Source organism: Anser brachyrhynchus, assembly GCF_964034855.1.
Source record: "Anser brachyrhynchus genome assembly, chromosome: 4".
Taxonomy (NCBI): domain Eukaryota; kingdom Metazoa; phylum Chordata; class Aves; order Anseriformes; family Anatidae; genus Anser; species Anser brachyrhynchus.
The window spans coordinates 51,455,671-51,480,959 of NC_137698.1; the positions used below are offsets into that span (position 1 = coordinate 51,455,671).

General features: G+C 45.2%; 3 protein-coding genes across 3 annotated transcripts in view; 2 read left to right on the top strand and 1 right to left on the bottom strand.

Annotated features, from left to right (window-relative positions):
- Nucleotides 1-7,764, top strand: part of SCFD2 (sec1 family domain containing 2) — a 194,675-nt gene extending 186,911 nt beyond the window's left edge. The window contains exons 8-9 of the mRNA XM_080589290.1: nt 1,494-1,613; nt 6,108-7,764. Of these exons, the coding sequence (XP_080445416.1) occupies nt 1,494-1,613; nt 6,108-6,200 (213 nt within the window). The 3' untranslated portion in view covers nt 6,201-7,764. The remainder of the gene's footprint in view (nt 1-1,493; nt 1,614-6,107) is intronic.
- Nucleotides 7,765-9,288: 1,524 nt separating this feature from the next.
- RASL11B (RAS like family 11 member B) lies at nt 9,289-12,737 on the bottom strand. Its single transcript, XM_080589339.1, has 4 exons — nt 12,534-12,737; nt 12,387-12,443; nt 11,737-11,813; nt 9,289-10,902 (listed from the first exon to the last, which is right to left on the bottom strand). Exons 1-4 carry the CDS (start codon nt 12,655-12,657, stop codon nt 10,435-10,437), a joined length of 726 nt encoding a protein of 241 aa, XP_080445465.1. The 5' UTR covers nt 12,658-12,737; the 3' UTR covers nt 9,289-10,434.
- Nucleotides 12,738-12,870: 133 nt separating this feature from the next.
- Nucleotides 12,871-25,289, top strand: part of LOC308194015 (uncharacterized protein) — a 28,023-nt gene continuing 15,604 nt past the window's right edge. Inside the window, exons 1-3 of the mRNA XM_080589340.1 lie at nt 12,871-14,202; nt 22,530-22,671; nt 23,927-23,951. Of these exons, the coding sequence (XP_080445466.1) occupies nt 14,186-14,202; nt 22,530-22,671; nt 23,927-23,951 (184 nt within the window). The 5' untranslated portion in view covers nt 12,871-14,185. The remainder of the gene's footprint in view (nt 14,203-22,529; nt 22,672-23,926; nt 23,952-25,289) is intronic.

Sequence of the window (25,289 nt, forward strand, 5' to 3'; positions counted from 1 at the left end):
GCAGGACACCTTGCTGAATATCAGTATATATGCCGTTTGTGACATCAGTTGAATGAAGATGGCTGGCAAAGTGAGTGCAATTAAGAGAATAAACACCCAGCACACAATTAATCAGCTCACTGATACATTTATCTGAAGTTTTTTTGGACTGGTTTTAAACTCCCGAGGAGTTCAAGAGCTCCCTGCCTGGGGAGCAGCATTTAACAGGGAGCACAGTGTCATCAAAGGCCTGGAGAGGGGGAGTGTGCGATCCCCCCATGCTTGCTTCAAAGGGAAAAGTCTCCTCTGAAGGTTTCCAGTCAGGAAGCATGACAGAGCTGCAGGACAGAAAACTGCCCAGAGACTATAGGGCAGCCACAACAGGGCTCAGAAGAGCCATTCCCCGAGGAGCCGGAGCCACGGGGATCAAAGGTAGCTGCCATGGTGGTGAAAGCAAAGGGTCTGCGCTCTGCCCCAGCAGGGCTGATTGCCACTTCCATTCCGTCAATGAATGCTGCCGAAAACCTACGCGTTTGGAAGGGGAGGGGGCGGAGAGTCTAAAAAAGAGCAAATCAAACTGTTCTCACTGTCACTTTTCAAGGCCAAACATTTTGAGTGTTTCATACTCAAAGGCATGCGGTGTTGTAACGAGAGCAGTTGCCCGGGCTCCGTCCAGAGGCTCAGCAAGGAGCAGAGCAAGGCTCTATCAGGGTAGTGTGTTTATACAGGAAAGAAAGAGTGCTAGGAAACAGCAAAGTCGTCAAACTTTGAGAAGTGGTTAAGAGGCAACTGATGTAAAGCAACACGTTCACATTTAAAATTAAAATTTGGCTTTATGAAGTCTTAACGGCTGAAATGAATGTTTGTGCCATTTTAATGATAATTACGAAGAAATGAGACAAGTATTTTGTTTGAGCTGAAGTTTCTCCAAATGAGTTACAACCCAATCATGGAAGTAATGAAAACTTTGAAGTGAAACAAGCTAGAAACTGATTTTATGCTATAATGAACATGACTTATTTTCCTTGGATGAATTGTAAAGGATTATTCACTGGACTGGTGAAAACACATTATTTATGATTCTTTCCATTACTGACATAAGGCAGGGATTCTTGTGCAATCAGGCTGGACTCCTTGCTTCTACCAGGTAGTAATTTACCCCCAATTCCTTAAAGCCTTGTATCTGTATGCAAACTGTGCACCTACGCAAACACTCTCCTCCCACACTGGGAAAGGAAGGAAAGAAATGAAGAAGGGGTGGAGGGAGAAGCCCTCAGGCCTCATGAGAAACTCCTCTAGATTTCAGTGGAAGACTCATATCCATGGAAATGGTTCATTATTTTTTAACTGGTCATCATTCCCATTGATTTCCCATTCAGCTGCTATGGAAACCAGCATTCCATGAATATTTCTTTCTGAACTTCCTCATTAGTCTTCCTCCGGCAGCTCTAAGAGCCTGATCACTGCTGAGGTGGACCGAGCAACTACAAATAATGCTTTCTTTCATTTTACAGGTGAATCGCCCTCACCCTGGGGATCATCCTCTCCTGATCATCTTTATGGTTGGTGGAGTGACAGTCTCCGAGGTCAAAATGGTGAAGGATCTGGTAGCCACACGCAAACCTGGTACCCAGGTAGAAACAGCTCAAAGTGTTCCTATCTGAACAAAGATTAAGGAAATTCATGAGATAATGGTGGCAATAGCACTGGTACCATACCTAGACCAAGCCACAGCCGCAGATACAGGAATGGCGTTAGGATTTTGCGGTGAAACATCTGTAAGTAACAAATGTTCAAGGTCCAGGGATCTGTTTTTTTGCATGTTAAAGTCACCACTGAACGTTTAAACTCAGGCTGGAGACTTCTAAACAGACTGGTAATCTTCTGAAAGAGCTTTTTCAAGTCTCAAGAGATTCATATATTTTAATTCTTCATAAACAGAAACATTTGCTGTATAAAAGGCTACAGGCTCTCTGGCAGCGTGTCTACGGGGCACAGTGCAGGGATGCTCAGAAGGAACCTGCCAGGGGCCTGCTTACCATCTAATAACTTGTCAGTGGTGATCCTCCAGACAAGTTAATTAGCATTGCAGAGGAGCAAGATAAATTAGCCTGGCTAGAGCAGTAGTGGTCAGGGTTGGGTACCTCAGAGTGTTGGACATACCACCACTCAACTACACCACGGAGCAGTTAGGGCTATCTTTATAAACCATCTCAGGCAGAGTCAGAAAGTGTTGTGAATGGAGGCTTAAAGTGAAAAGGTGCTGGATTTACGGGTCTACGCATCAAAATGTGTAGCCTCTATCAGAATGAGAAAAATAAAATAGTTTAGCACAGGAGTTAGGGCAGAATTGTCCAGCAAACTGTGCCTCTGAACCTTCACAAGACTGTCTCTCATTTCTCCATACCAATAAGTGACTTGACCCTTTCCTCTGAAATCTTAACAAACAGGATCAATATCTGGATACACCCAACACTGAACCTCAGGCCATTTTCCTTCTGTTCCACTTTGGAGATTAAAATGCCACCTGCCTTCTACCATCGGGTGCATAGGTGCAGCACCTTTGAGCATGCCCATCCTTCTCAGTATCCCTGCTATTGCTTATGCAGTTGTTTTTTTTCCTGCCTCCCCTCCATGCCCTCTGTCTCTTATTGTCCACTTTTAGAGGCAGACAGATGTCACCATTAGCTGTGAAGCAGACTTCAGCTCCTAACAGGAGGTGCTGCCTTGAACAGCACCTACACTAGATGCCGTGGGTGGCCTGAAGCAGGTGATGTGGAGAAAGCCCCACATGTCTGCTGCTCTTGGATGTGCTGCGGGATGCCTGGAGGGAGGATGGCTCCTGTGGTGAAGCTTCAATAGCATCTGTGCATCTGGTCTTTGCCTTTCCCACTCTGTCATATCAATGGAGTAGGGAGGGAGAGGAGGAGGATGGATGGGCTCCAGCGGTGCCTAAGATGTTAAAAATCACTGTTAATTGGGGAGGAGTGTGTAAAAGAGCAGTCAGTATCTGCTGAGCAGTGCAGATACAGTGTAATCCAAAAACTGCAGAGAGGTGCAAGGAGTGCTGCATATCCAGCTGCATCATAAACACCAGTCTAGTTTCCAAGATGGCTTGTAAACATCTTGTATGCAATTCCTATGGAATGAAACTTTGATTAGTGAGAGATTAGCAAAACAGAGCGAACCAAAGGCTGCACAGCCCCTGGGTTAGACATGTGCTTCCCATGTTTCAGTTGTCTTTGCAAGGCGGTCTCAACCAGTATTTCGCAAGACTGAGTACCGTTTTTCATGATGTTTTTTTCATCCGATAGCACATTTCTTCCCATTTAGCCTATTGCTAATCTCCTCAAAAGAGTGAATAAAATTCTTTCCCCCCTTGAACGGGGACTGAGTTGTGACACACTGATGGACAAGTTAATCCACACCCTAAATGCATTAATATACCCTGAAAGATAAGCGCAGGGTTAACAAGCTGGTGGAGAACTATGCAGCAAGACTTTTGAGGAGCTTTCTGGACGGAATTGAGGCTTGACAGTGGTGACATGGGATCTGGTGTTGCTTTGCTTTGGCTTAACCCTGGTGACAGGTCACTCTCTGAGGCAGATTCCTAAAGAATTTCAGGCTTTTACTGCATCGTGCCCTTTGTCCAAATGTGCTATGTTAGAGGTGAAAGGACTTCAGGGGACAGCCAGGAGGAGGAAGAAAAAGAAGAAAAGAAACAGTTGTGGAAGTCTCTCGTATAGAAAAGTTTATGAGTTTGCTGGATTTACCTGGATTTCTGCACTACAGCTGTGAATGTGTGCCACCTGTTTGGGATTATTCTCTTTTCAAAAAGCCAGGCATTTGTCTAACTTGAGCCAGCATTTAACAGAGCTTTTTTGTGGTGTTCAGGCAATCAGCTTCAGACATCAGGGCAAGGGGGGAGCATTGGCCTCACAAGTCTGTTCCATTCAGACAAAGCACTGACATTTATACTAATTATTGGCTCCGGGAGAAATGGAGGGACGTGTGGGTACAAAAATAAAGAACTGAGCAAAGTAACAGAAAAACTGGCAGGAGGCACTGGTTACTTCAGCAGTTCTTTGGAGTTGAGGCAAATGACATTTAAATGTGGAGTAGGAGACACGTTTCCATCCAGAGAACTGTTCTGCATCTGAATATGAATGACAAATTTATTTCTCATGAAGAAGCACAAAAGAAAATAGCACTTTCTATGCATCATTTGTTTGTGGATGGCACTGAATAGCCTCCCTAGCCTACTGAGAAGTATCCTACCCTAAAAGGAAAAGCTTACCCTTCCCCCCACCCTTTAATCAAGAGAGTGAAAAAGGGGAAAGAGCATGATGTTTTACCCTCCTTCCTCCCAACATGCACAAGCATGTATGCTTGTGGCTGAGGCACGCAGATAAATCCGTGGAGATTCACCATCAGATGTTAACTGCAGCCTTCCCTCTGCTTATGGGAGCTGCCCATTGCATGGCAGGGGGTCAGGCCATGATTTCCTGGCTCCTCTACCTTGGCTGTCAGCAGGAGGGTATCCCTTCACATAAAGCATCAAGGACAGGCATGTTGTACTGAACAAGAAGGTCTGCAAAGGAAACACACTGTCCTGAAGAGACCTGCCTGGAGAAGAGACAAAAATTTCCTATCTGGGCAATTGGGACCTCAAGAGGAAATCGTATTTATCTGGCCATGGCTATTGTTGATGTTTGGCTTGTAGACACACAAAAACTTGGGTAATGTGTTCCCTCGTGTTTTTCAGAATTATACTGCATTATTACAAGATGAGCACACCGTGCTACACTCTGATGTGTGCACAAAATAAGCAAGACAGCGTCAGCCTTTGGCACCCACAAATTACAGAGACAGCTTTTCAGCCGCTTTCAGCTTTATCTCTTCTAAGGAGAAGAGATAATCAGTGTCAGTTTGCTGCAGGTTGTGTGGGAGGATAAGGGAAGGGGAGAAGTGAGGGGGAGTCTATCATCAGTGCAGATGGGATCTGTAGTAATCTAACTCCAGATTCCTTTCATCATTTGAAGTGAAAAGATGAAACAAAGAAAAACAAGAAGTTGAAAAGTGGTACTACCAAATTCTAAACTGCACTTGTGTTCCAATTCTTTCTTTCAAATCCCCTGCTATGTTACGCTGTATAGACTACACGTTTGGGCCGTATGATGAAGAGCACAAATGATTTGGTAACTACTACAGGAGACAGGCACGCACATAGTCAAGGTTGGTGATGCCTGTGCTTCCTGTCCTTGGATTTGCACTGAAGAAGCAAATTCATTTTCAAGTGAGCTAGTAAGATAAACCTGCTCCCATGTCCCTACCCACTAACCATTAGTCCTGATCGTGCAAATGCCACTGAATTGGGGCTAAGAGCTGTGTCCTTTGACCCTGAGTTAATTCCAAGAGCGTACGTGCTCCCTCCTTGCTTGATAGCTCTGCCCTGCAGAGAAGCCTTCACACTAGGCACCTGCATATTGGTTTTCACTCGGGAGAAACAGATAAGGCGTGCATCTACCAACGTGTGTTGTAGTGAGTGGCAGTTTCACTCATCAGACCCATCTCAGATTAGTAATTCGACCAAACAAAACCAATAGTATCCCAACAGCGTCCGAGGTTGAGCGTTGGTTCAGAAGAGCGTGTCTTGCCCACAGGGACGTTTCTGAACATGGTCTGTAGCTCCCCCAGTAGCCGCAGCAGGCCAGCAGCACTTCTGTAGTGCTTGCCTTACCTCAAACAGGAAACAGCTGCCACTCAAAAGGGCCTGTTGGCAAAACCCCATGCTACAGGAGAGGAAACTGCTGGCTGATCATCTGGTGCCTCACAGCAAACACAATGGCAGTCACAACAAATCGCTGGGTAGGCTGCGGGTAGAAATGACTCAAAGCACACATTCATTAAGAGTACAATGCCACCAGTCATTATGCTCCGTAAGTGATTTAACTGCAGTTATTAGCAGACGGCTTCATTGGGCAAGCTGCATTGCCCTGTCAGTAAACACCAGGAACACACAGCGGGCCTAGCGCTGCGTAACGCCAACAGTTCATACTCACATCTCATTAGTGCTGCGATCAGTCCCCTTAATTCTGACTTCTTGTTTCTTTTCACCCTTCTTCCAGGTACTTGTGCTCTCCACGGCACTCCTGACACCGCTCGATGCTGTCGAGCTGTTGTTCACCACAGACCATCCCCAGCCTGACACCGATATCTGACGGGGGAGGATTTGTGGAGAAGAGGAGCGACTGCCTTGGCTGGAAGCATCAAATCCCTGGTCTGTCACTGTTCCCAATAGCCTTCCAAAAAACAACATGGCCCCTGATGCAGTATCTGGCTGCAAGGGAACCTGTGCAGCTCCCAGGGGGCTCTTAAAAATAGTCCATTTGTCCAGTGAGTAACTCTCCACTCCTTAAGGATCACACAGTGTGGTGCTGAATCATCCCCCACCACTCTGTCCAGGCAAGGACGATTGCTTGTAATAATTCCCTAGAAAAGGAGCAGCTGAGGACCAGGTGGGGCTGAATGTGCCCTGCCTGACCAGTACTTTTCCCTGCAAGTAATCCTGATGGTTTCGTGGGGGTTGCTCCTGGTGGCAAGTGCTGCTGAGGGAGGAAAAGGCCAGTAAATCCACCTCTCTGTCATGCTGCCTTGCAAAAGATGTGTGCCTTACACAGCATGAACAGCCTCTGCTCTTGTTTCGTCCAGAGAGAGGCCATGGAGCGCAGCCCCAGTTTAGCCAGCAGAGCAGCTCCCAGTCAGGTGATGCTCTCCCAGCCAAACTGGTGGAAACAGAGCAAGAGAGCAGCAGAACAGAGGGATGAGTTACACAGCTGCTTCCCTCGCAGATTCCCATTTCCTGCTCTAGTTTACCCACCCACAGTCCCAGGAGAAAAGACTGGTTCTGATGGCACACTGCTCTGTAGTTTGACACAGGAGGACATATGGGCTGTGACGGGTTGATGTTAACCCTGGAAGAATCTTCCTCTCACATTCATTTAAAAAATAAATTTAAAAAAGTGTGTTCCCATTTTCAGGAGGCCACAGTGACAGATTCTTGAGCTGGATTTCTGAACGGCGTGATTAGAGAACAGCTTTTATTTTTCATTTATGATCATGAAAGAGCTGCTATCAAATTCAGTTATGTAATTTTTCTTCATGAAAATTTGATACAAACTAGGATTAAAAAAGCATCAGCCAGTAGAGATGGTGATTGTGTATAGCACAAGGACTTCCAAGTTGCGACACAAAATGGTGGAGGTACGAAGCCACATCCTCTTGGTTCATCTGAGGGACACTAAGGCTACAGCTTGCACTAAGAATGAGAATGTAAAATCCTATGTGAAGTTCACTCTAACACTGCATTCTTTCTGATGCCAAAAGAGTAGATTAAATAGGAAGTAGCTTTTTAACCTTTGTTCAGTAGCTAGCTTAAGTTCTCTAAAATGTTTATAATGATCTTCAGAAAAGGCTGCATTTTGACTTACGTTCACTTTTGAGTGACTAGAAGAAAACAAAGGACCAATTATAAAGCATGGACAATGTTGCCTCTATGAAAGAAATTTATAAGAATGGCTATAGAATGGAACTTTGTGCTATAAAAAATTAGAAATATTGTGTGGTTGTAATGTTAAAAGCTCAAGACGTATTTTGAGCAGAGCAACTCAAAAGCAAACAGCCTGTCTCTGTTTCTTTTCTCTTTCCTTCTATACCATTTAATCTTAGAAGACAGATGTTTTGTAAATTATGTAATCAATAAAGCAATGCTCTTACAGTGCATAAGCTCATTCCTCATCTCTTTCCCTCCTAGAACACAAGGCTGTGCATGCCAGGACTGCATATTCATGCAACTCCTTTTTTTATCTGCACTATTTGATTGCCCCCAAGAACCAAAACCTTCTGCCTTTGGAGGTGTCCTGAAGAGCCTTCCATACTCTGGCGAGTTCGGGCACTCGCACCTCTGAGCTGCTGCTGCTTTCCTGAGATAATGGAGGCTGGCATTTGTGGTCTTCTCTGCCTCACTGGTCTTTCACAAGATGCTTTCAGGTCTCTGACTTGGCCACCAGGAAATGCTCTATCAGGTAATGGGAGGCTGAGTTTAAGCAGACTGTGGTGCTCTTGCACATCCTATGGGTCAAGCAGCTCCTCTGGCTGAGGCAGTGAATGGTTTTCCCTTTGGAGGGATCTTCTCAGCCAGTGGAGCCACAGCCGTGGCGATGGATGCTGGGACCCAGCCACCATCTCGCACTCAGTAGCTGAGAGCTGAAAGCAGATGGTCACAAAAAGCCTGCTCTTCTTCTAGACCTCTGGAGGGGGGTCTTTTCAGTGGCCCCTGTGTGATAATTAGCTCCTTATTTGTAGAAAACAGCAGTGGTAGCTATACACAGCACATGCTGGGGAAGAGGCCAGGGTGATGAGTGGCCTCCTACCAGCCACACGTGAGCGGGAGCAGCACAGAAGAGACTTTGCTTGGGCAGGTGCAAGCCCACAGCAAGGAGTGCCTAAACCCTCTGCATGTGACACTGAGCTGTGTTCATCAGCTATGGAGCAGCGAAAACACAAGGCCACCCTTGGCACACGGGACTCCTACAGGAATAAGCAAAACAGTATTTGTTTATAAGCTCAGACCGGCTGGGCAAGCTGTTGTGTTCGCAATTCGAGTCTTAGGTTACTTAAGGGTGGTAGCTCATGTCAAAAGGCTCACCACCAGCAGGAGCTCACCAGTGTTTTCTTACACCAGTTATTACAGCTGTGTGCTAACCATGGGGGAAGCCGGTGGGGCAGCCATGCTAGTCACAGCACAAGCATCCTCCTCCAGGAGGGCTCACCTTAAAACCACTTTAAACATAAAAAAAGGTTGAAGGCTTACAGTAATTTGATTAAATTCTTCATTGTCATACTAACCTCTATACAATGCTGTTGTTGTATGTTTTTGTTTGTTTGTTTTAAAGAAACTGGAAGTTCCTTAAAACACTGTTTAGCCAGATGCTGACCTACCTCGCATCATTATTTTCTCACCAGTTTTTTTTCCACAAGGTGATATGAAGGATCCTATTTTAATTTGAAAAGTCTCCACCTTTTTTCAGTTCCTCTCCTGAAAGAATTTCGTAAAAGGAAGTTGTAAAACAGTTGGGAGAGCTCCCCCCTGCAGATTATGCTAATAAAGCAACAGTGTAGGCAGCAAAGGCCTTCTTACAGTTTCTGCAACTTATGTTAACTACCCTGAGAAAACAATTACCACACCTCAACGCTTCACTGACTACTATTAACTGTTTCTCACACACAGGAAGAACGCACAAGAAAACATGCAATTCAAAAATTTAATGTTGAAACAGGCAGTAAGAATGAGAAGTCCACTCCCTATGAGGAGTAACTGTACACAAAATAAATAAGTTACAGTTTAAACAAAAGCACAACTGGCTTTTTAAAGTGCATGTGTGTAAGGCCTTTAGCCTGTGAACTCCATTGGCTCAACGTAAGGAAAAAAAAGTCAGCCACGTGTGTTTAAGGATGAACAGGGACTGGCTCAGCTCTGAGCACACTACCAGCTTTCATTGCCTCAGGCCAGCCGTGTTTCAAATGGAGCCCAATCACAGCCGGGGTCTTTCTCTGCCTCGCATACACCAGACAGAGAAGAGAAGTGTCTGACACTGGCACCTATAGCGGACTATCACTCCAACTCCAGGCTCATTCCTCAAAAGCTCTGTGTCGGATCATTTAGTCTGGAGAGTATTTTTCTGGACAGCAAAAAAAACGCAAGTTACTGTTATTTGGTATGTTTACACCCTGCGCACAATGGTTTTGCATACAAAGTCTGGTCAAGTTGTCAGCAATAACATAACTAGTAAAAAATAGAAAGGACCCTTGTTTACAGTCTTGATACCTAGTCATGTCCACTTATTTTACACTTATTTTTACAGAACAGTTTTATGCTTGCTTGTTTTGAAATACAAGGGAAATAAACAGATCTACTGTGCAATAAAATTAAACAGATACATCATGCTGTCCTTCATCCAAGTGAAAACACAATAAGACTCAAGTGGTTACTTCTGAACAGTGAACTGCAGTTCAGGGTGTTGCCCTGCTCAAGTACAAGTTGAGAGTTACAGCTAAAAGGTTGTCTCTGCACAAACATTAAGCCAGATCTGTCCCATTGGAGAAAAGGCAAGCTGAAAGCTTGTTTCATATGCCGGAGAGTTCCATTTCCAAATGAAAATACTTGTTCTACAAGTCACATCCTAGAACCGTTGGAAGAGGGTTTATTGGATTTTTTTTTTGTCGTTACTCTTTTCCAATCTGCCACTGTTCATTTCAGCAACTCTTTGCAGAATGCCACCTGACCCATTCTTCTCTCACAATGCCTTGGACCCTAGACGTGCCAGCATTAAACACCCCAGGTCTCAAACTCGGGAGCAGCATTGGAGAGACCAACGCCACCACTTGGCTCTGCTGTCACACAGAAGTGACAGTCCTCACTTTGGCAGACAGAGCTTGCTTAAACCTTCTCTTCAGATCTTGCATGTTGGGCGATTTTGGCCGTGGAATAAGAGAGGTTCTCCTTCTCTCGGGAGTGCTGGTGGTTTGCTGCTTGCTGACTTCTCTGCAGAGGACATGGAAGGCATTGAAGACATCGTTGTAGTTTTCACTGACAGATACTTCGTAGAAAGTACAGCCCAGCATGTTGGCCAGCTGAAGTCCATGCTGAGGCTCCACCTCTTTAACATGCAGGAGATCAGCTTTGTTTGCTACGATGACAACGGGGACAGTGTTCCCTGGGTGCAGCTGTCGAACATGATGGTAAAGGTGACTGAGTAGTTCATAGCTCTTATAATCTGTGATGGAGAAGACGATCACCAGGGCATCTGCCCAGCGAATGCATCGGTTCAACTGCTCGTTACAATCCAGACTGTGCTCGTGGATCTGAAAAATGAGTGGTCTCAAATTAGAGAGTTGAAGTAGCAAAAGACTAAAGGAACCTGTCTTTAAGAGTCTGTAAAGCTAAACAGCATTTTACAGTTTCAGACACACATATCTGCATTTCACATTGTAAGTACAAACTTAATCTGAGCGTGGCGAATAAATACATATGTTGATTCAGCTGTAAAAAGCTGGAATTTAACACTGGAGTTTGCTACACTCAAATGGAAAATTGACCTGAGTAGTTCTGCATGCAGAGAAAGACTTTGTAGTTCCACAGAATGGGAAATTAACTGGCTAGACAGTAAGTCTGGGGAAGCGAAGATATGAGCTGGAAGCATTTAGACCTGGAGTGTTGCCCAGTTCAGAAAGGCAAGAATCCAGCATTACTCAGGTCTATACATTCAAAACTTCAACTTGTAACATCCTAATGAGTACAGCCCCAACATAACTGACTTAACTTTCTATCATACAGATTTATGAATATCGTTGGGCAGTACTCATGACTTTTTCTTTCTACATATGTACCATAATTTTTCCGTCTAATGTTCCTAATATACAGAAACAAGACACTTAAGTAATTCAGCCACTCCAAAGTAATGGGCCTCCAATGTACAAATGATTCACTGAAACAGCAAGCTGTTTTTTGCTACCAGTATACTACAGGCACCAACACATCTGGCTTGGCCAGTTAAAAGCCAAGTTGCCAGCTCTCCCTCCCACACTGACATGGACAGCAAAGTATTTTCCAGGAAGACCAAACAAGATGCTGCACACAGAGGGATGCGTGCCCACAGACAGCTGCTCTGGTGACCCGCGTGGCTGTGCCTAACTCACCTGAACTCCTGGGGTGTCCTGCACTTGAATCGCCAACATCTCTCCATCTATCTGGATGTGCCTGCTGTAGAGATTACCTGGCAAGAACACCAACAGGTTCACAAAGACAGTCACAAACACAACAGGAAAGTGCTGCTTTTGCCGCCCATTAGTCACACAGGGAGGGATGGAGCCCTGTTTATGAAGTGAGGGACCAACGTCAGGACTTTTTTTCCCCCCCTCCATTGTAATTATGTTACTAGGAGCCTGGGGTTCGTGATTATTTATGGTATTACTAGCAGCCTGGGATTTAACCCATCCTCATTTTGAAGCGTGGCATTTAGCATTGCGCAACTTGCAGCTTAGTCACCCCTCATGGGCTGCCTTAACTTCCTAAAGGTAAAGGCTCACAGAAAGCTGCGTGCTCTCCGCACTGCTGCCCTTCTGAGACTTCTCCTGAGGGTTACTTACAGCTTTCCCAGCTGGGCAGATTTGGGGGGTTTCTCGGGCTTCTCTGTCCAAGCATGTCCCCCCGGGTGACCTCCCCAGCTCCCACATCACGCTGCCACAAGCCCAGCATCCCCCCCATGCACCCGGCGCCGCACAAAGCGGATCGAGCGGCAGCTCAGCACCACATTTCCGACACAAGGACCCGGCAGCGGGGCACCCACCTGCGTTCCTCTCGTAGTCCCCGATGAAGCGCCGCGTCAGGAACCGCACCACGAGCGCTGCGGGCGGGCACAGACAGGCGTTAGCCGCGCTCCCCCTCCTTCCTTCCTTCCCCCCCCCCTTCCTCCTCCTCCTCTTTCCCCCCTCACCTGTCTTGCCCACGCCGCTGCCCCCCACCACGGCGATCTTGACGAGGCGAGGCCGTGCGGCGGGGCCGTCCCCGCCGGGCGCGGCGCACTCGGCGATGGTGCACATGCCCTGCGTCAGGCGCATCGCGCACCCCGCGCAGTCCCCGCGCAGCGCAGCCCCGCGCCCCGCCGCCGGCCCCGCTTTTCCCGGCCCACGCCGGCCCCGCCCCGGCCCGGCCCCGGCCCCTCGCTGCCGGCGGCCACTCACAGGGAACCGCCGGCCCCCCCGGAGCCGTCCCTCCTTCTCCCGGGCACGCCCCTCGCTGTGAGGAGGGAGGCTGGGGAGGGAGGCTCCGTGGGTGCCCGCCGCCACCGGCAGCCGCCCGACAAGTGCTTCTGAGGGGCTCAGCCTCGCCGTCCTCCCGGGCTGACATAAAATGGCGACGTCTCGGGCTCCTTTCGGGTTTTCTCCCTGTCGGGGTGTGTAAAGCCCCCTGCCCCACAGGGTGAAATACCACCCCGGCAGGAGCGGGCAGACACCAGTTGGGGCGGCTGCTGGGAGATGAGGCCTCCAGGCAGAGCACTTCAGCGGGGCCAGCTCAGTTCAGCTGCAAGACACAGAAATAGTGGGGGAGAAAAGCAATTAAAGCGTGTATATGGCAGTGGTTAAAGAAACAACAGAAGATGATAGTGAAGGTGGAAAAATACAAGTGAGAGGTGGATGGGAAACAGGACGGTGCCAGCCTGGAAGCGGGGAGTGGTTGACTACCTGAAATACTTACTGGCCTTAGAGAGGGTCCAGAGCAACAAAATGGAGGAATAAAACCTGTCCACGTGTGAAGCAAAGCGTGCCCAGAGGGAGGACAAAATCACAGTCTGTATTGAGGAAAGACGGACCTCATAGTAAAGGTCACCAGATAACAGCACTGATTTTGCAAAAAGAAGGAAGAGACCCAACATGCTTGGGTCAAAACCACAGCAGGGAAAGTGTTAAAAGAGAGTCGGGGTGTAACTGGGACTCTGCTGGTGGCATTGGCCAAAGCCAGTCAACTTCACAGCAAACCAGCATTGATGCAGAGCTTTCTGTGAGCTGCAAAGTTACATTTGCATATGGGAAAAGATATCTCAAATATAATGAAGCAAACTGCTGCTCCCTTGGTAGCTGCTTTCACAGATATAAATGTTCAAGCAGACACTATGAATAACAGCTTGGCTGGATGCGGGGCTGGACGCAGTAGAGGGATGGATCTCCTTGCCAGCCACCAGAACAAGAAGAGATGATGGTGTTTTAGGTTTGTAACCAGCAGCAAGGCCACTAAGGTCACAGAAAAAATAAAAATGCTTGATAGATTTCAAAGAGATGCAGTTTAAAATAAATGGATGGGTAAAAAATAGGTCTAAAAAAAGGCATTCTAAATCAAACGGGAAAAGAGTCAGAGAAGAAGTCATTAGAAAAAAAAAATTAAAAGGGCTGATGGACTCAAAGACCTGAATATAAAGGAAGCACTGGACTTCTTCACGCCAGAGCAGCAGAAATGATGTGGACGTTGTACCTTATGCAAAGGGGAAGGGTTTCACAGAAGATCTCTTGACAGCTTGATAACTAAAGTCACTGGAAGGCCTACAGGTAGTTGTGAGGAAGATCGCTCACCTAAGAAAGTTTTGTCTTCAAGATGGGGAAATACAGAAGGTAAGCAATGACAGATCAAAGCAGTTATTTCAACACAGGAAAAAGAAACACGGTTGCCACGCAGTGAGAAGGAAAGAATACTGAAAGATATGGGAATAAATGGGATAAAATGAAACATGGGATTACATGAAATGTTGCTTCAGAACAATATCTTCCCATGATACAACTTTGCTTCCCTTTTCTTTAAAGAAAGGAAATGTGTTAGAACTATTCCATTTGGGTTCAATAGTACCTGATGGTGTCCAGACAGGAAACGGTTGTTTAAACAGAAGAATGTGGGATCAGGAGACAATGACAGAGGGGTGTTTTGTATGGGAAGTGGCAGACTGGAGGAAAGCTGCTCTGTGGGATTCATCAAGACCTCTGTCTTCCTCCATATTTTCATTATAATGGTGTCCTCCAGAACATGAATGCGCTAATAAAGCCTACAGTGGGCAGAGCTGGGGGTCATCATCAGTTCAAACAAGGGTGGGAATAATACATTGGAGAAATTGGATGCCTCTTAGAACTAGATTAATGAAAATATAATTAAATTTGATAACATTCATAGCTTGCAGAGATTAATCACAAAAATTTCTTCCATCAACTATGAGATCAGCGCTTGGAAAAGAAAAACTAGTTAATCACAAGATGAGTAGGAGCCATGTAAACAGGCAAATATAAACCCAGTTATGTCAAATAAGTTCTTTCAGAAAATATCTGAAATCCGAGGTGTGGTTTTGTCACCCAGTCTCAAGTGTATTCGGTTTTGCAAGACAAGGAAAGTGGGGCTTGGAAAAAGAGGACTCAGGAAAGCCTACTTAAGACCAAGGGCCAACGTCACCATGAGAACAAGTGAGTAGAAACTCATTTCGGCAGTCAGAGTAGCAAAACACTGCACCAGCCCTCTAGCAAGAGTGGCAAGAGCAAAATCAAACCTAATCTCTTTTAAATGGGGACAGAGTTTATGTAAGGGATTATAAAACGTGGTTGACTGCGGTGGCAATGAGATTGGGTGGTCAAGAGGTCCCTTCCTGGGGCCTACAGAGAATACCCTAATGCCACTCCATAAATAAATATTTGGGCCTACACATAACCATGTGTGCAGCAGTGGTGTCTCAAATGCATAAAGAGGTATGGTAGAAGGGGAAATCAGAAAGGGTGATGAAAATGAGACGACGCCTTGATAAACTGTGAGCATGTCAACACTATGCTCCATTTTATGAATGAGATGATTAATTAGAGACAAGCTGAAAGTGCCAAAGTAAGCAGAGAATGGGATCTTCCCCCTCTGTCTCAGAACAACAAAAAGCAAAACAAGTCAGTGAGACTGAGAGGCAAAACTTCTGGAAAAGCTGGGATACAAAACATATTTTTGTAAAATATGTAATTGAACTCTGAATTAATTGTTATGGGAAGGTACTGGGATAAAAATAAGATTAGCAATATACCAAGAAGTATATTTATAGATTATGAGAAAATGCAGTTTTACAATTTTTTATGCTAGCATAAAATCCGTAAGCAGCAGTAAATTACTTTCCTCAAGTTTTGAACCAGTTTCTTTAGTACTGGGGACCTGATGGAGCTCTAGCACAGCACGGACACACTTCCTCATCCATCAGTTTTTTAAATTCAATTCAATTCTTATTAAATTCAATTAATTACTACAATTTGATTCTTTAATGCAGTTTAATTCTTACGTCTTCCTCGAAGCTATGCAAAGTGACTGCTGTCAGAGGCAAGGTCTTGTAGCCTGGGTGGTGACAGGTCAGAGCTGGAGTGACGGCACACTTCCACAAGTTAGGGATGCATTTCTGTAAATTGTTTTGTGCCATTGTTCAGTGAGTAAGTTTACGTGCAGCTCACATGTTTCAGAAAGACATGAAGAAACTTATTTCATTATCTAATTGGTAATTAAATTCTAACACGTCTTTAAAGAAACAAGTGGCCTGGACAAAATGTTCCGAAACACATGGCTGCTCGTTCCAGATAAGTATTTACTTTCCAAAGCGCCGTGGATTCTTTGGTTTTACAGGAGTGAATACAAGAAATATCCCCGTGCACGGCACAGTGCGTGTGTGCCAGGCTCACAAAACGCAGAGTGAAGTCGACCAAGCCCTGTGGAAAGCCCAGAAGAGCAGGGCTTACCCACTGCACAGGCACAGCACTCTATCACATCACCTTCCACGAGCAGAACAAAAGAGGGAGGGAGCAGAGATATTAAAAGAAACTGCATAAACAGGAAAACGACTTCTCGCTGCACTGGGAAAGATCATCTGGCCGAGAGGGAGATAGGATCTTCATTCCAGGGCAGAGAAAGTGGGGGAAGGGAGGGACACCCGCCGTGCACGCTCACCTACCCACATACCCCACACCGTCTCTATAGCAGCACAAGAGCAGACATTTTTCTCTTTCCACAAGAAAGCCTGACTAATGTTCTGCAATTATATTAGTCTGCATTTTAATCAGATTTTATCTTCTCTTGAGCTTGCATTTCTTTTTTCCTCATTTCCTCCTTATGTAACGTTCCCAAACTCTCATCCAAGAGCTGAAAAGCTAAGGGTTTTCTTCTCCATTTGGGGCTGCCCATCTGCTGCCAGTATTATTTTTTTGCGTGTGCTGGTTTGTGCCCCCACAGTACGAGCAGCCGATCTGCACACAGAGTGCTGGTTTGATCTGAAAAGGGAGCGAAAAAGCCCCGCTGACAGAATCTCTTGAATTAATCCAAGCCCTAATGCTTCATTCAAAAATATATATGAGAATGCCTAGCAGAATTATTGTTGGCCATTTTAGGAATGCCTTGGGGTCTATATTAAGCTATCTAAAAACCTGTGGCAGCCTAGAAACCTGTGACACCATCTGCAAGCCCATCCTTCAGCTTGGTGGACTCATCCCGCAGAAGTCGCATCGCTAAAGCTGTGGAGAGGGAAGGCAGCGCTCCAGCAGCCACCTCTCCAGATCTTGGTTGTCACCTTCAGGCTGGGAGCAACTGGCCCTGAGCATCAGACATGGACTGGGCTGGCCTCCTTCTGCAGAAGAAGATAGGAAATCATCCAGAAAGATACCGAAAGCTTTACATTTGTAATACAATGTCTTTAGCAAGAAGGCATGTTCAAGTCATGCCTACGGTCTACAGCAGAGTTAAGATGAGCGAATGTGTAGGTTGCAAAGTCAAAGGCAGAAAATATAGGAGACGCCGGAAATAAGATTGCCCGGGCAACCTTAACTCATCCTCCCACATGCATATGCATTTTGTTACAGCCTTAATTGCACAACGTCGGACCGTTGCACTGTCTCCTGTCATACTGGCGGCCTGCCTCCTGTTTGCCCGTGGGAACGGAGCACCTAAATATACTTGAAATCTGGTTGTTATTCAGCATCTCTTTTAAATCCTAGGTTCATCAGCCTGTGGCGCAACGTGTGAAGTATTCCCTTAATACAGGAATTACAAACTCCTTCCTAGGCTTGTCATGGTGTATAGCAAAGTTCGGAGAGAGAAGCTCAAGCTTTAAGGGGACTAGGCTGCGTAAGTCATATATGCCAGTTAGAACCCTGACAGTTGCTGCCTCCTCTTGGGATACCTAAATGCTCTATGGCCTAAATTTCCATATTCTGTTTCGCCAGAGGCCAGAGCCCACGGGTGATGCTTTGTGAGGGATGTGTTTTAAGGTAGTTGAATGAGCAAGCGCTGCTGCCTATGAGGCGGCCTTAAATCGTTTTTATCCATCAAAGTTTCAGAAGAGTCATTAGCATCCAGACAGTTATCACGCAGGCAGTTGACTGCAGATAGGCAGCCAAACGTTGTCAAAGAAATGGCATTCATTTTTATTAGCGAAAAAAAAAAAGAGAGACTTTGGAGCTACTGCAACACCCAGCATTTTAGTAACAATCCATTTTTCAACAATGCACTGCCAGGATGGCTAAACATGCATGAGGATTAAACACAGGAAGCTTAAGAGCAGACTCTGTCAGCTCTGTTTGTTTTCTATAAATCCCTTTGTGATTATGATGAACTGCACCATAACAGCGAAGGGTAATTTAGTGTTATTGTATAGATGACTCATGTAGTCTCTACGGCTTGACAAGAGCAGGGCTTTTTTTCTAAATAAAGCAGTCAGTCCAAAAATAGAAGTAACACTCAGAAGAATGCAGCTCCTGGAGGAATTACAAATTCCAACCACCAAAAGCACAGAGGTTGGTATGCTGGGGCATCTCTGCTGAGGATATTGTGTGAAAGCCATTAGTGCTTCATCTGGAATGTAAATCTGGGCCGTCCAAATGGGATTTAAGTATTTCAAGGTAGGACTTCAGCTCCTGGCTGGAGCCAGTTTTAACCGGTTGTGCAATTTTCATGGTCATTTTTATATTTGCTTTCCTGCTCAGAGCCCAGGGTTATTTGCCCTGCGCTACCTGCAGCGCTACGGCGTGGTATGGCTGGAATGGGTCCCGAGGCTAGGAAGGAAATGGGGCTCTTGTCCCACACACCGGCCAGCTCTCCTTACCCCTGGTAGGGCCTCTCTGGCCAGCGGGCTTTGGGGTAATTGCTCTGCTTGCAGACCCGAAGGTGACACGGCCACTGCAGTGGATTCAACTGAACATTTTAGGGCTTAACGCCACCTTTTTAATAGGAAGAAAAGCGCAGATTCCAGGCAGAAGGAAAGCAGTTTCACTTGTTTCTTATGCTATGCCAGATCACTTTGTTTCCCAGCTTTTCTTTGCTCCCCAAAATATCCAGGGACTTTGAAATGAAGTGCATTCGTTTGCCTGAAATATTCTGGAGATGGGTTTCTGTGCCTGAACTGCAACTTACCTTTCCCACAGTACGCCAATCCATTAGTCATGGTTTTGGTTTTTACAGTGAACAAATTAGAGAAATCTCCACCGAATGAAAAAGAAAAAACCTAACAGAGAACCACTTATTTTTCAGCTTCTAGCATATTTAAAAACCAATAGAGCACAAGAATGAGGAAGAGGTGAGCTGGGAGCTGTAAATGTAGGCGTCCAGGATGGGCTGTGCCAGAAAGCCCAGTGCACTGACACACTGTAGGAGTTTTATCCAGCTGCCTAGAATCACTTGTAAATCAAGCCAGATTGAAACTACACCGTACAAAAGAGACCCCACATGTGATGGATCGAGTCAGCTGGATGATGGCAGAGAAACTTCCGATCTAGTTCTGAGAGTCACACTGCTACAGAACTGCTAACTAACCAACCAACCCAAAACAGCAGCCAGAAATCTGGGGGAAAGGTATGCTTCTTTACAGTTGATGTTGGAGAACAGACAAAAAGATTTTGTTTATTTGAGAAAGAATTCTGATCGAGACTGACTTGTAACTCAAGATATTTCAGATTGCTGAAATGAATACTGAGAATCAGCAGCATTGTTCTTGGCATAAAAGAAAAGCTTGCTGAGAGCATGTCTAAGACTCTGTGTACTAAGTCAGGTTCAAGAGCAATTCCAACTACAATCAACCGCTGAAAAAAAATGTCAGTGTTGCAATTTAATACATATTGTGCTTTTTTTTACTGAGTACCAGGAAAAGAATAGCTGTATCTGAAAGTCTAAGTACAAGGAGTAGTAATTCTCCCCAGTAGTTATTGTCAGCATCTCTCCTGAATTACCATGGTCATCAAGGTGAAGCTTTTGCGCAACAATGAGTAGGAGATCCAGTCAAATGAGATGTACCTGCATGCCACCTAGCTATAGATGTGGACACCAGCTGACCCTGCTTAGATTCACACATTCTCTCACTTCTTGGCCTCTAAAACAGCTGAAACGTCGCAAACTGATAACAGGAATTCTAAATGAGAAGTAGAAGAATTTTGCATTAATATTACATGCAGTCATGAATAAAACATTAACACGTAACCCGAATGTTTTCCACTTGTATCTGAGCAGTAACTGCAATCTCAGCTGTTTCAAAATATGTATTCCTTCAAAATACCAGAAGGCAGTCAGTCGTACATAAAAGATTCGTTCTCTTTTGGTGTATGAATCAGCCATGAAAGAACTGAAGTTGCAATTCATTCTCCTGTCTGCTCAGCAAGCAGCAGAATTACATTAGTAGTGATCTGGGACAGATGATAATGTTATAATTAACCTTGAGATAAAAACTCATGGAAAAAAATATATAAATCGGTGCTCAGTAAAAATTTTCTGGAAAAAAAAAAAAAAGCAACTGACTGAGACTACAATAGAGCATAATTTTCTCAAACTCTACTCATGCAGTATTTTCTAAACCAACATGTACATTTATTAAGGAATGTCCCACTTTCTTTGACTAGCAAATCATTTGACTGCCGCAGTAGAAGCCTTTGTTCAGAGTTATAATAATCAAGTGCATTTACAGAAAGTTAACATTTTTTTTCAAGACTCTCTGGAAGCTGTATCTATGACAATTGAGCTTAGAATTTTTTCCTAACACTAGGACAGACTGTCCTTTAGCTGGCAAAGAAACAAAACAAAAAGCAAGGATATTTTATTTATCATTTCTTATTCTTTTAAATAAAATACAGAGGCAAACTATGTGAGTCTTGCTTTGTGTTTCAGGCTTGTAGTTTCACTTGCACTTGAGAAATGCCCAATATTTTGGGGGCAAAAACTTCAAAAATACGAAAAGAAGACTGCAACGAGTAGAAAATGGAAAACCAGTTCTGTAAAGGAAACAAATCGCAGCTGGCACTTGGGATGGGAAGACAGAAAGACACCGTGAGGAGGCAGGTTAAAAACCTCATGGAAGGACTCCAGAAAGTGTATGGGCAGCTGGAGGTGGAACAGGAGACCAAAAGAAGTGATAAACCTTTCCCTTTTGCTCACTTCAGCCCAGTCTCAGTGCATGTCCACATCCACAGCTTACCGAAATCACCAGGGCTCAGTGGCTTTGGCTCAGGACTTCCAGGAGGCAAGTGTCCCCCTAGATCTGGGGTGCCCAAAGTTAGCTCGTTTGGGTGCCCAAAGTGCAGCTCCCACGTCGGCAGCATCCCTCAGGCTTCGGGGCCTCTTTGTGGAATGTCCGCTCTTACCAGGGTTGTCATTTTTTCCCCTCTAAATGTCTTTTCATGGATTTTCCCCTGGCTAATTACCTGTGAGTCTGTCATCTTGCAAGCCTGGCATCTTGCTGGTGGCTCGTAGGTGAAACCTGGGTCTTCAAGCGTGGCCTTGCTGGGGGCTGTGTAAGAAAACGGAAGCATTGCGGGTGCACGGGGCTGTTGAAACTCCCAAGGGGAGGCTGCCGGGGGGGCGACGAGGCTGGATACAGAATACGTCCAATTTGCATTTCATCACCTATTACTGGAGGTCATGTACTTCATCTCTAGAAAATGAAGCTGTTATTACAAGATGAAAACCCATACGCTGCCAGGCTTGGTTTTGGCCGCGATGCAAGGCTGTTCTCTCAGGAGCCGAGTTGCTGTGAAGCAGCGAGGGACACGCTCTGAGTCACTGCGATCCAGCAAGTGCTTCTCAACTGGGTAGCAGTTGTTTTTCTCAGAGTCTCCACATGGCTTTTGTTCGCCTGCCAAATTCAGCTGACTTGTCCTGCCTTGCAGCCCTTTGGGAAGACAGAGCAGGCTTAGCTGGCAGAGTCACAGCTCAGGCAAGCTCCTGTCAGCTCACGCGTACTTCAGCCCAACGGAGAGGATACACTGCAGGTAAAGATATGAGATATCTTTCAAGGAGACAAGTGGAAATGGTATGTGCCCTGTCATTAAGTACTAGTGGGCTACGTTTCACACTGGTTCTTAAGAGATCCAGAGTAAGATTAGTGGGGCAATGCGGAGAAAGGCCAAACGAGACCTCTGATGCAAGAGCCATATGAACGCTTGGGCCAGGCCCACTGCTCTGGGAGGTTCCTTAGGCCTACTGCTGACGTCTTTCTGCACACTTTCTACATACTCCTGTATTCAGCCAGCTTTACCAAGAGGAAACAAAAATAATATATAAAAAAAAAAGTATAGCTGATTTCCTAATTGCAGAAAAATCAAGAAACCACTTTATGCACAGTACCAGAAGCTTATTTCCCTTTTCCCTTCCCCTCTCCTCTCCTTTCCCGTCCACCAACTCTGCTGCTAGGCACTGAGGTGTGTATGAATTGTGGACAGTGTGCATTTCCAAAATATGCTCTGCTGCTCACCTAGTTATAAAGTATGTAGTTAGCCCTTTATAATGGACCACAAATAGTGAAGCATTCACATAGTCGCTTGCTGTAATGCTTGCTGTAATTTTCTCTGTAGAGGGCAGTGGTGGAAGTGCTGCCCATGACTACCTAGGTGTTTCAGTGCTCATCCAGAAAGCAGCAGACCTACCTTCAGTGCTGAGCTGATTCAAACCCCTATCTTGACCCCTCTAGGAATCTCCTCCAGCCACTGGACTGCATACTTCCATGGAGACATGGCACTCCCTGCCTCTTCCAGCAGAGCAGAGTCTTGGAGAAGAAGAGAAACAAGCTTCAGAGGGCCAGAGAGAGAGAGAACAAGCAAGAAGACACCTCTGTAAGTAATCCACAGCACTAAATATTTGGGTGGGGGAGTAGCAATCTGTACTTGTTTTTTATAAAATAAAGAGGTCTTTGGTCTAAATTTACCCGACAACTATTGGCATTTGCTACCTCTTCACTGTAAGAGGAGTTTAAGCAATGTATACTCCCACCACAGCTGCGAGAATAAATACCACGAACAGACCCCCTCTTGAAAAATAAAAGGTTCCTCAAGTAAACTGGTCCAATGGCTCTTGCTGGAATGCCATATCCCACCTGAGCAGAGACAAACTAATGACTCACTAATACTTGTAGTTGGAAAGGTACAAGCTGTTTTCCTGTTGATGAAAGCAACCTCCCCTCTCTCACTGTAGCACAAACTAGAAGTAAGCCCGAGTCAACTTTTATTGTTATAATGAGTCATGCACACTGTGGCGACTCTTCAGACCTCCCAGTCACGTCTCGAGCCCTCTTGTGCTGGGTGAAATAAGGGACAGTCAGAAAACCAGGGAGCTTCCCAGGTCAATCCTGTTCTCTGACTCTTACAGTCACAGGTTAGCCCAGCAGTGCTCTAAGCTGGGGCTCTAAAACTGCCAGCTCAGCAGCCTAAAAATAACCAGCTTGGGGGTGAATTTACTAAGGTCATGGCCAAGTGCTTGCATTTCGTGGCATTCATTTTCTACCCCCTGCTGGCTCTGCTTCTGAGAGCAGCAGGGGATAGAGAGTCACAGTGGTCCAGACCTCCGAGAGGGGAGTGAAGGTCAAGTTCAATGACCCCTTAATTGATAAGCGTGGAGCCAACAGCTAGGATATGAAGACAGGGCAACATGCCTGTGTGTGTCCTTCACCCCAGGCTTGCTGCTAATGCTGGCCTGCCTGCTAGACATGTTTAATGCTGTAGGCTGATGCTTTGTCCTTCATTCTCATGTTTCTCCATCAGATTTTTCTCTTTAATCCATTTTTCTGGGTATCTGGGGTTGTCTTTAGACATTAACCAAGACACTCAAACCCTTGTTTTCCTTGTACCTAAAACCGGAGAAGTTACGTCTGAAAGATCACTCGGTTAAACAAATTAAAGTTATACAGAATAAAAAGTGTTTGCATGTCTTTCCAAACATTAGTGCCTACTCAGCACCTTAGAACCCAGCATACAGAATAAGGTTTATGTCAGATCTTAAATGGAAATAAAAATGTTTTTAAAATCTGTATTCAGCAGAAAGAAATATTGCTCTCCAGTAAAACTAAAAGTAAACATTTTGCTTTCTATCTAGCTTTACAAGGACAGGCAACAACAAGGTGGGTGATCTTTTAGAACTAACCTTTTGTCCTCGAAGATATACAGTGTGGTGTCATGGGAATACAGAGGCAATGAAAGGCATAGAATAAATGAAAATTTTATCACTGAGCAGTAGCGGAGTTGCACATTTTGAAAGTTTCTTCCAAAAGTTTGCTTAATCAAAAACAATAAAGTAGGTTAAAAATCCCCGCAAAGTCTCTAAACCACATTACAGGAACTAATGCGTTAACCCTGGAAGCCTGTTGAGGTTGAACTTGCAGGGCATGAAGTAGCCACGCAATCCTTTCAGTTCACCATCTTTGTAGGTTAGGCCCATTATTGGTAATAATTCCTACTGTGTTTACAAGTTGGTTAATCACTACAAGACAGAAGTTGGTTAATCACTACAAGACAGCTTGAATGCAACGGAGAACTGGGAGCTGGGGGAACTTGTAGGACAAATTCCTGGCTGACAGTTAACAGATTTCAAAATGAACAAGCAGCAAAAGTAGGGAACAAGGTCAGGCTGCCCGGTCCAACTACCCTACTGACTTGCTGGGACGGGGAGAGGAACAAACATGCAGCACATAGGATACTGGGGCTGGTAAAGATAAGAAATACTCGTAACTTGCTATTAAAGTGTTTGGTAGCTGTTCTACCAACTTTGATGTCATACCGAAGTTTTAAAGCATATAAAGAAGGACTTTTTAGAGAAATGTGATCCCAAAGCCTCTGAAACTGCTCCCACATAAAAGAGAGAAGTGAAATAACATAGTAATGCTCCAGTTACAAAATGCTAGGAGGAAAATTACAGGCAATTTCAGTCCCGTTGCTATTTTCTTTACTGCTTTAAAGGAATGCAGTAGATTACCTGCATTAGACAGGCAGGCTTAGAAAATGGTTCTCTTTTACAGGCTGCTGTAGTCTCAAAGACTTTAATGCCTTTGGAAATGTCTACACAGCAAAATAAAGGACATGAAATAGAATGGCAAACCTCAACAAGCTTTTATCTTGCTATTACAGATAACAAAAGCAGCAAAAGCATAGCAGGTAGGAAGGGCTTTCCACACCAGCATGCGTCTGTAACATCTGTGCAGAGCCCCAGGGGGGTTGTGTTTGGGTTGCTAGTTTGTGCTCCAGTCTGTGTCAGTCCATCCCGTGTTGTGTAGGCATGTTTTCTGTCTTACAGGCAGAACACACGTGTAGACACCAATGGTAACAATGCCTAATTAGTGGAGCTCCCCCTCGCCCAAATGAAAACTGAACGGGCTGGGGTCAAAACCATCTTCATGCAACAGCCAACGGCGTCACAGACAGTCGGCAGAGACTTGGCTTTGCATAGCAGGTTCATTTCAACT

Coding starts and splice junctions, on each gene's coding strand:
- RASL11B (XM_080589339.1), bottom strand. CDS start 12,657: ATGCGCCTGACGCAGGGCATGTGCACCATCGCCGAGTGCGCCGCGCCC. Junction 12,444..12,533: donor CAGCGGCGTGGGCAAGACAG/GTGAGGGGGGAA, acceptor GCCCGCCCGCAG/CGCTCGTGGTGCGGTTCCTG. Junction 10,903..11,736: donor AGGACACCCCAGGAGTTCAG/GTGAGTTAGGCA, acceptor CTCATTTTTCAG/ATCCACGAGCACAGTCTGGA.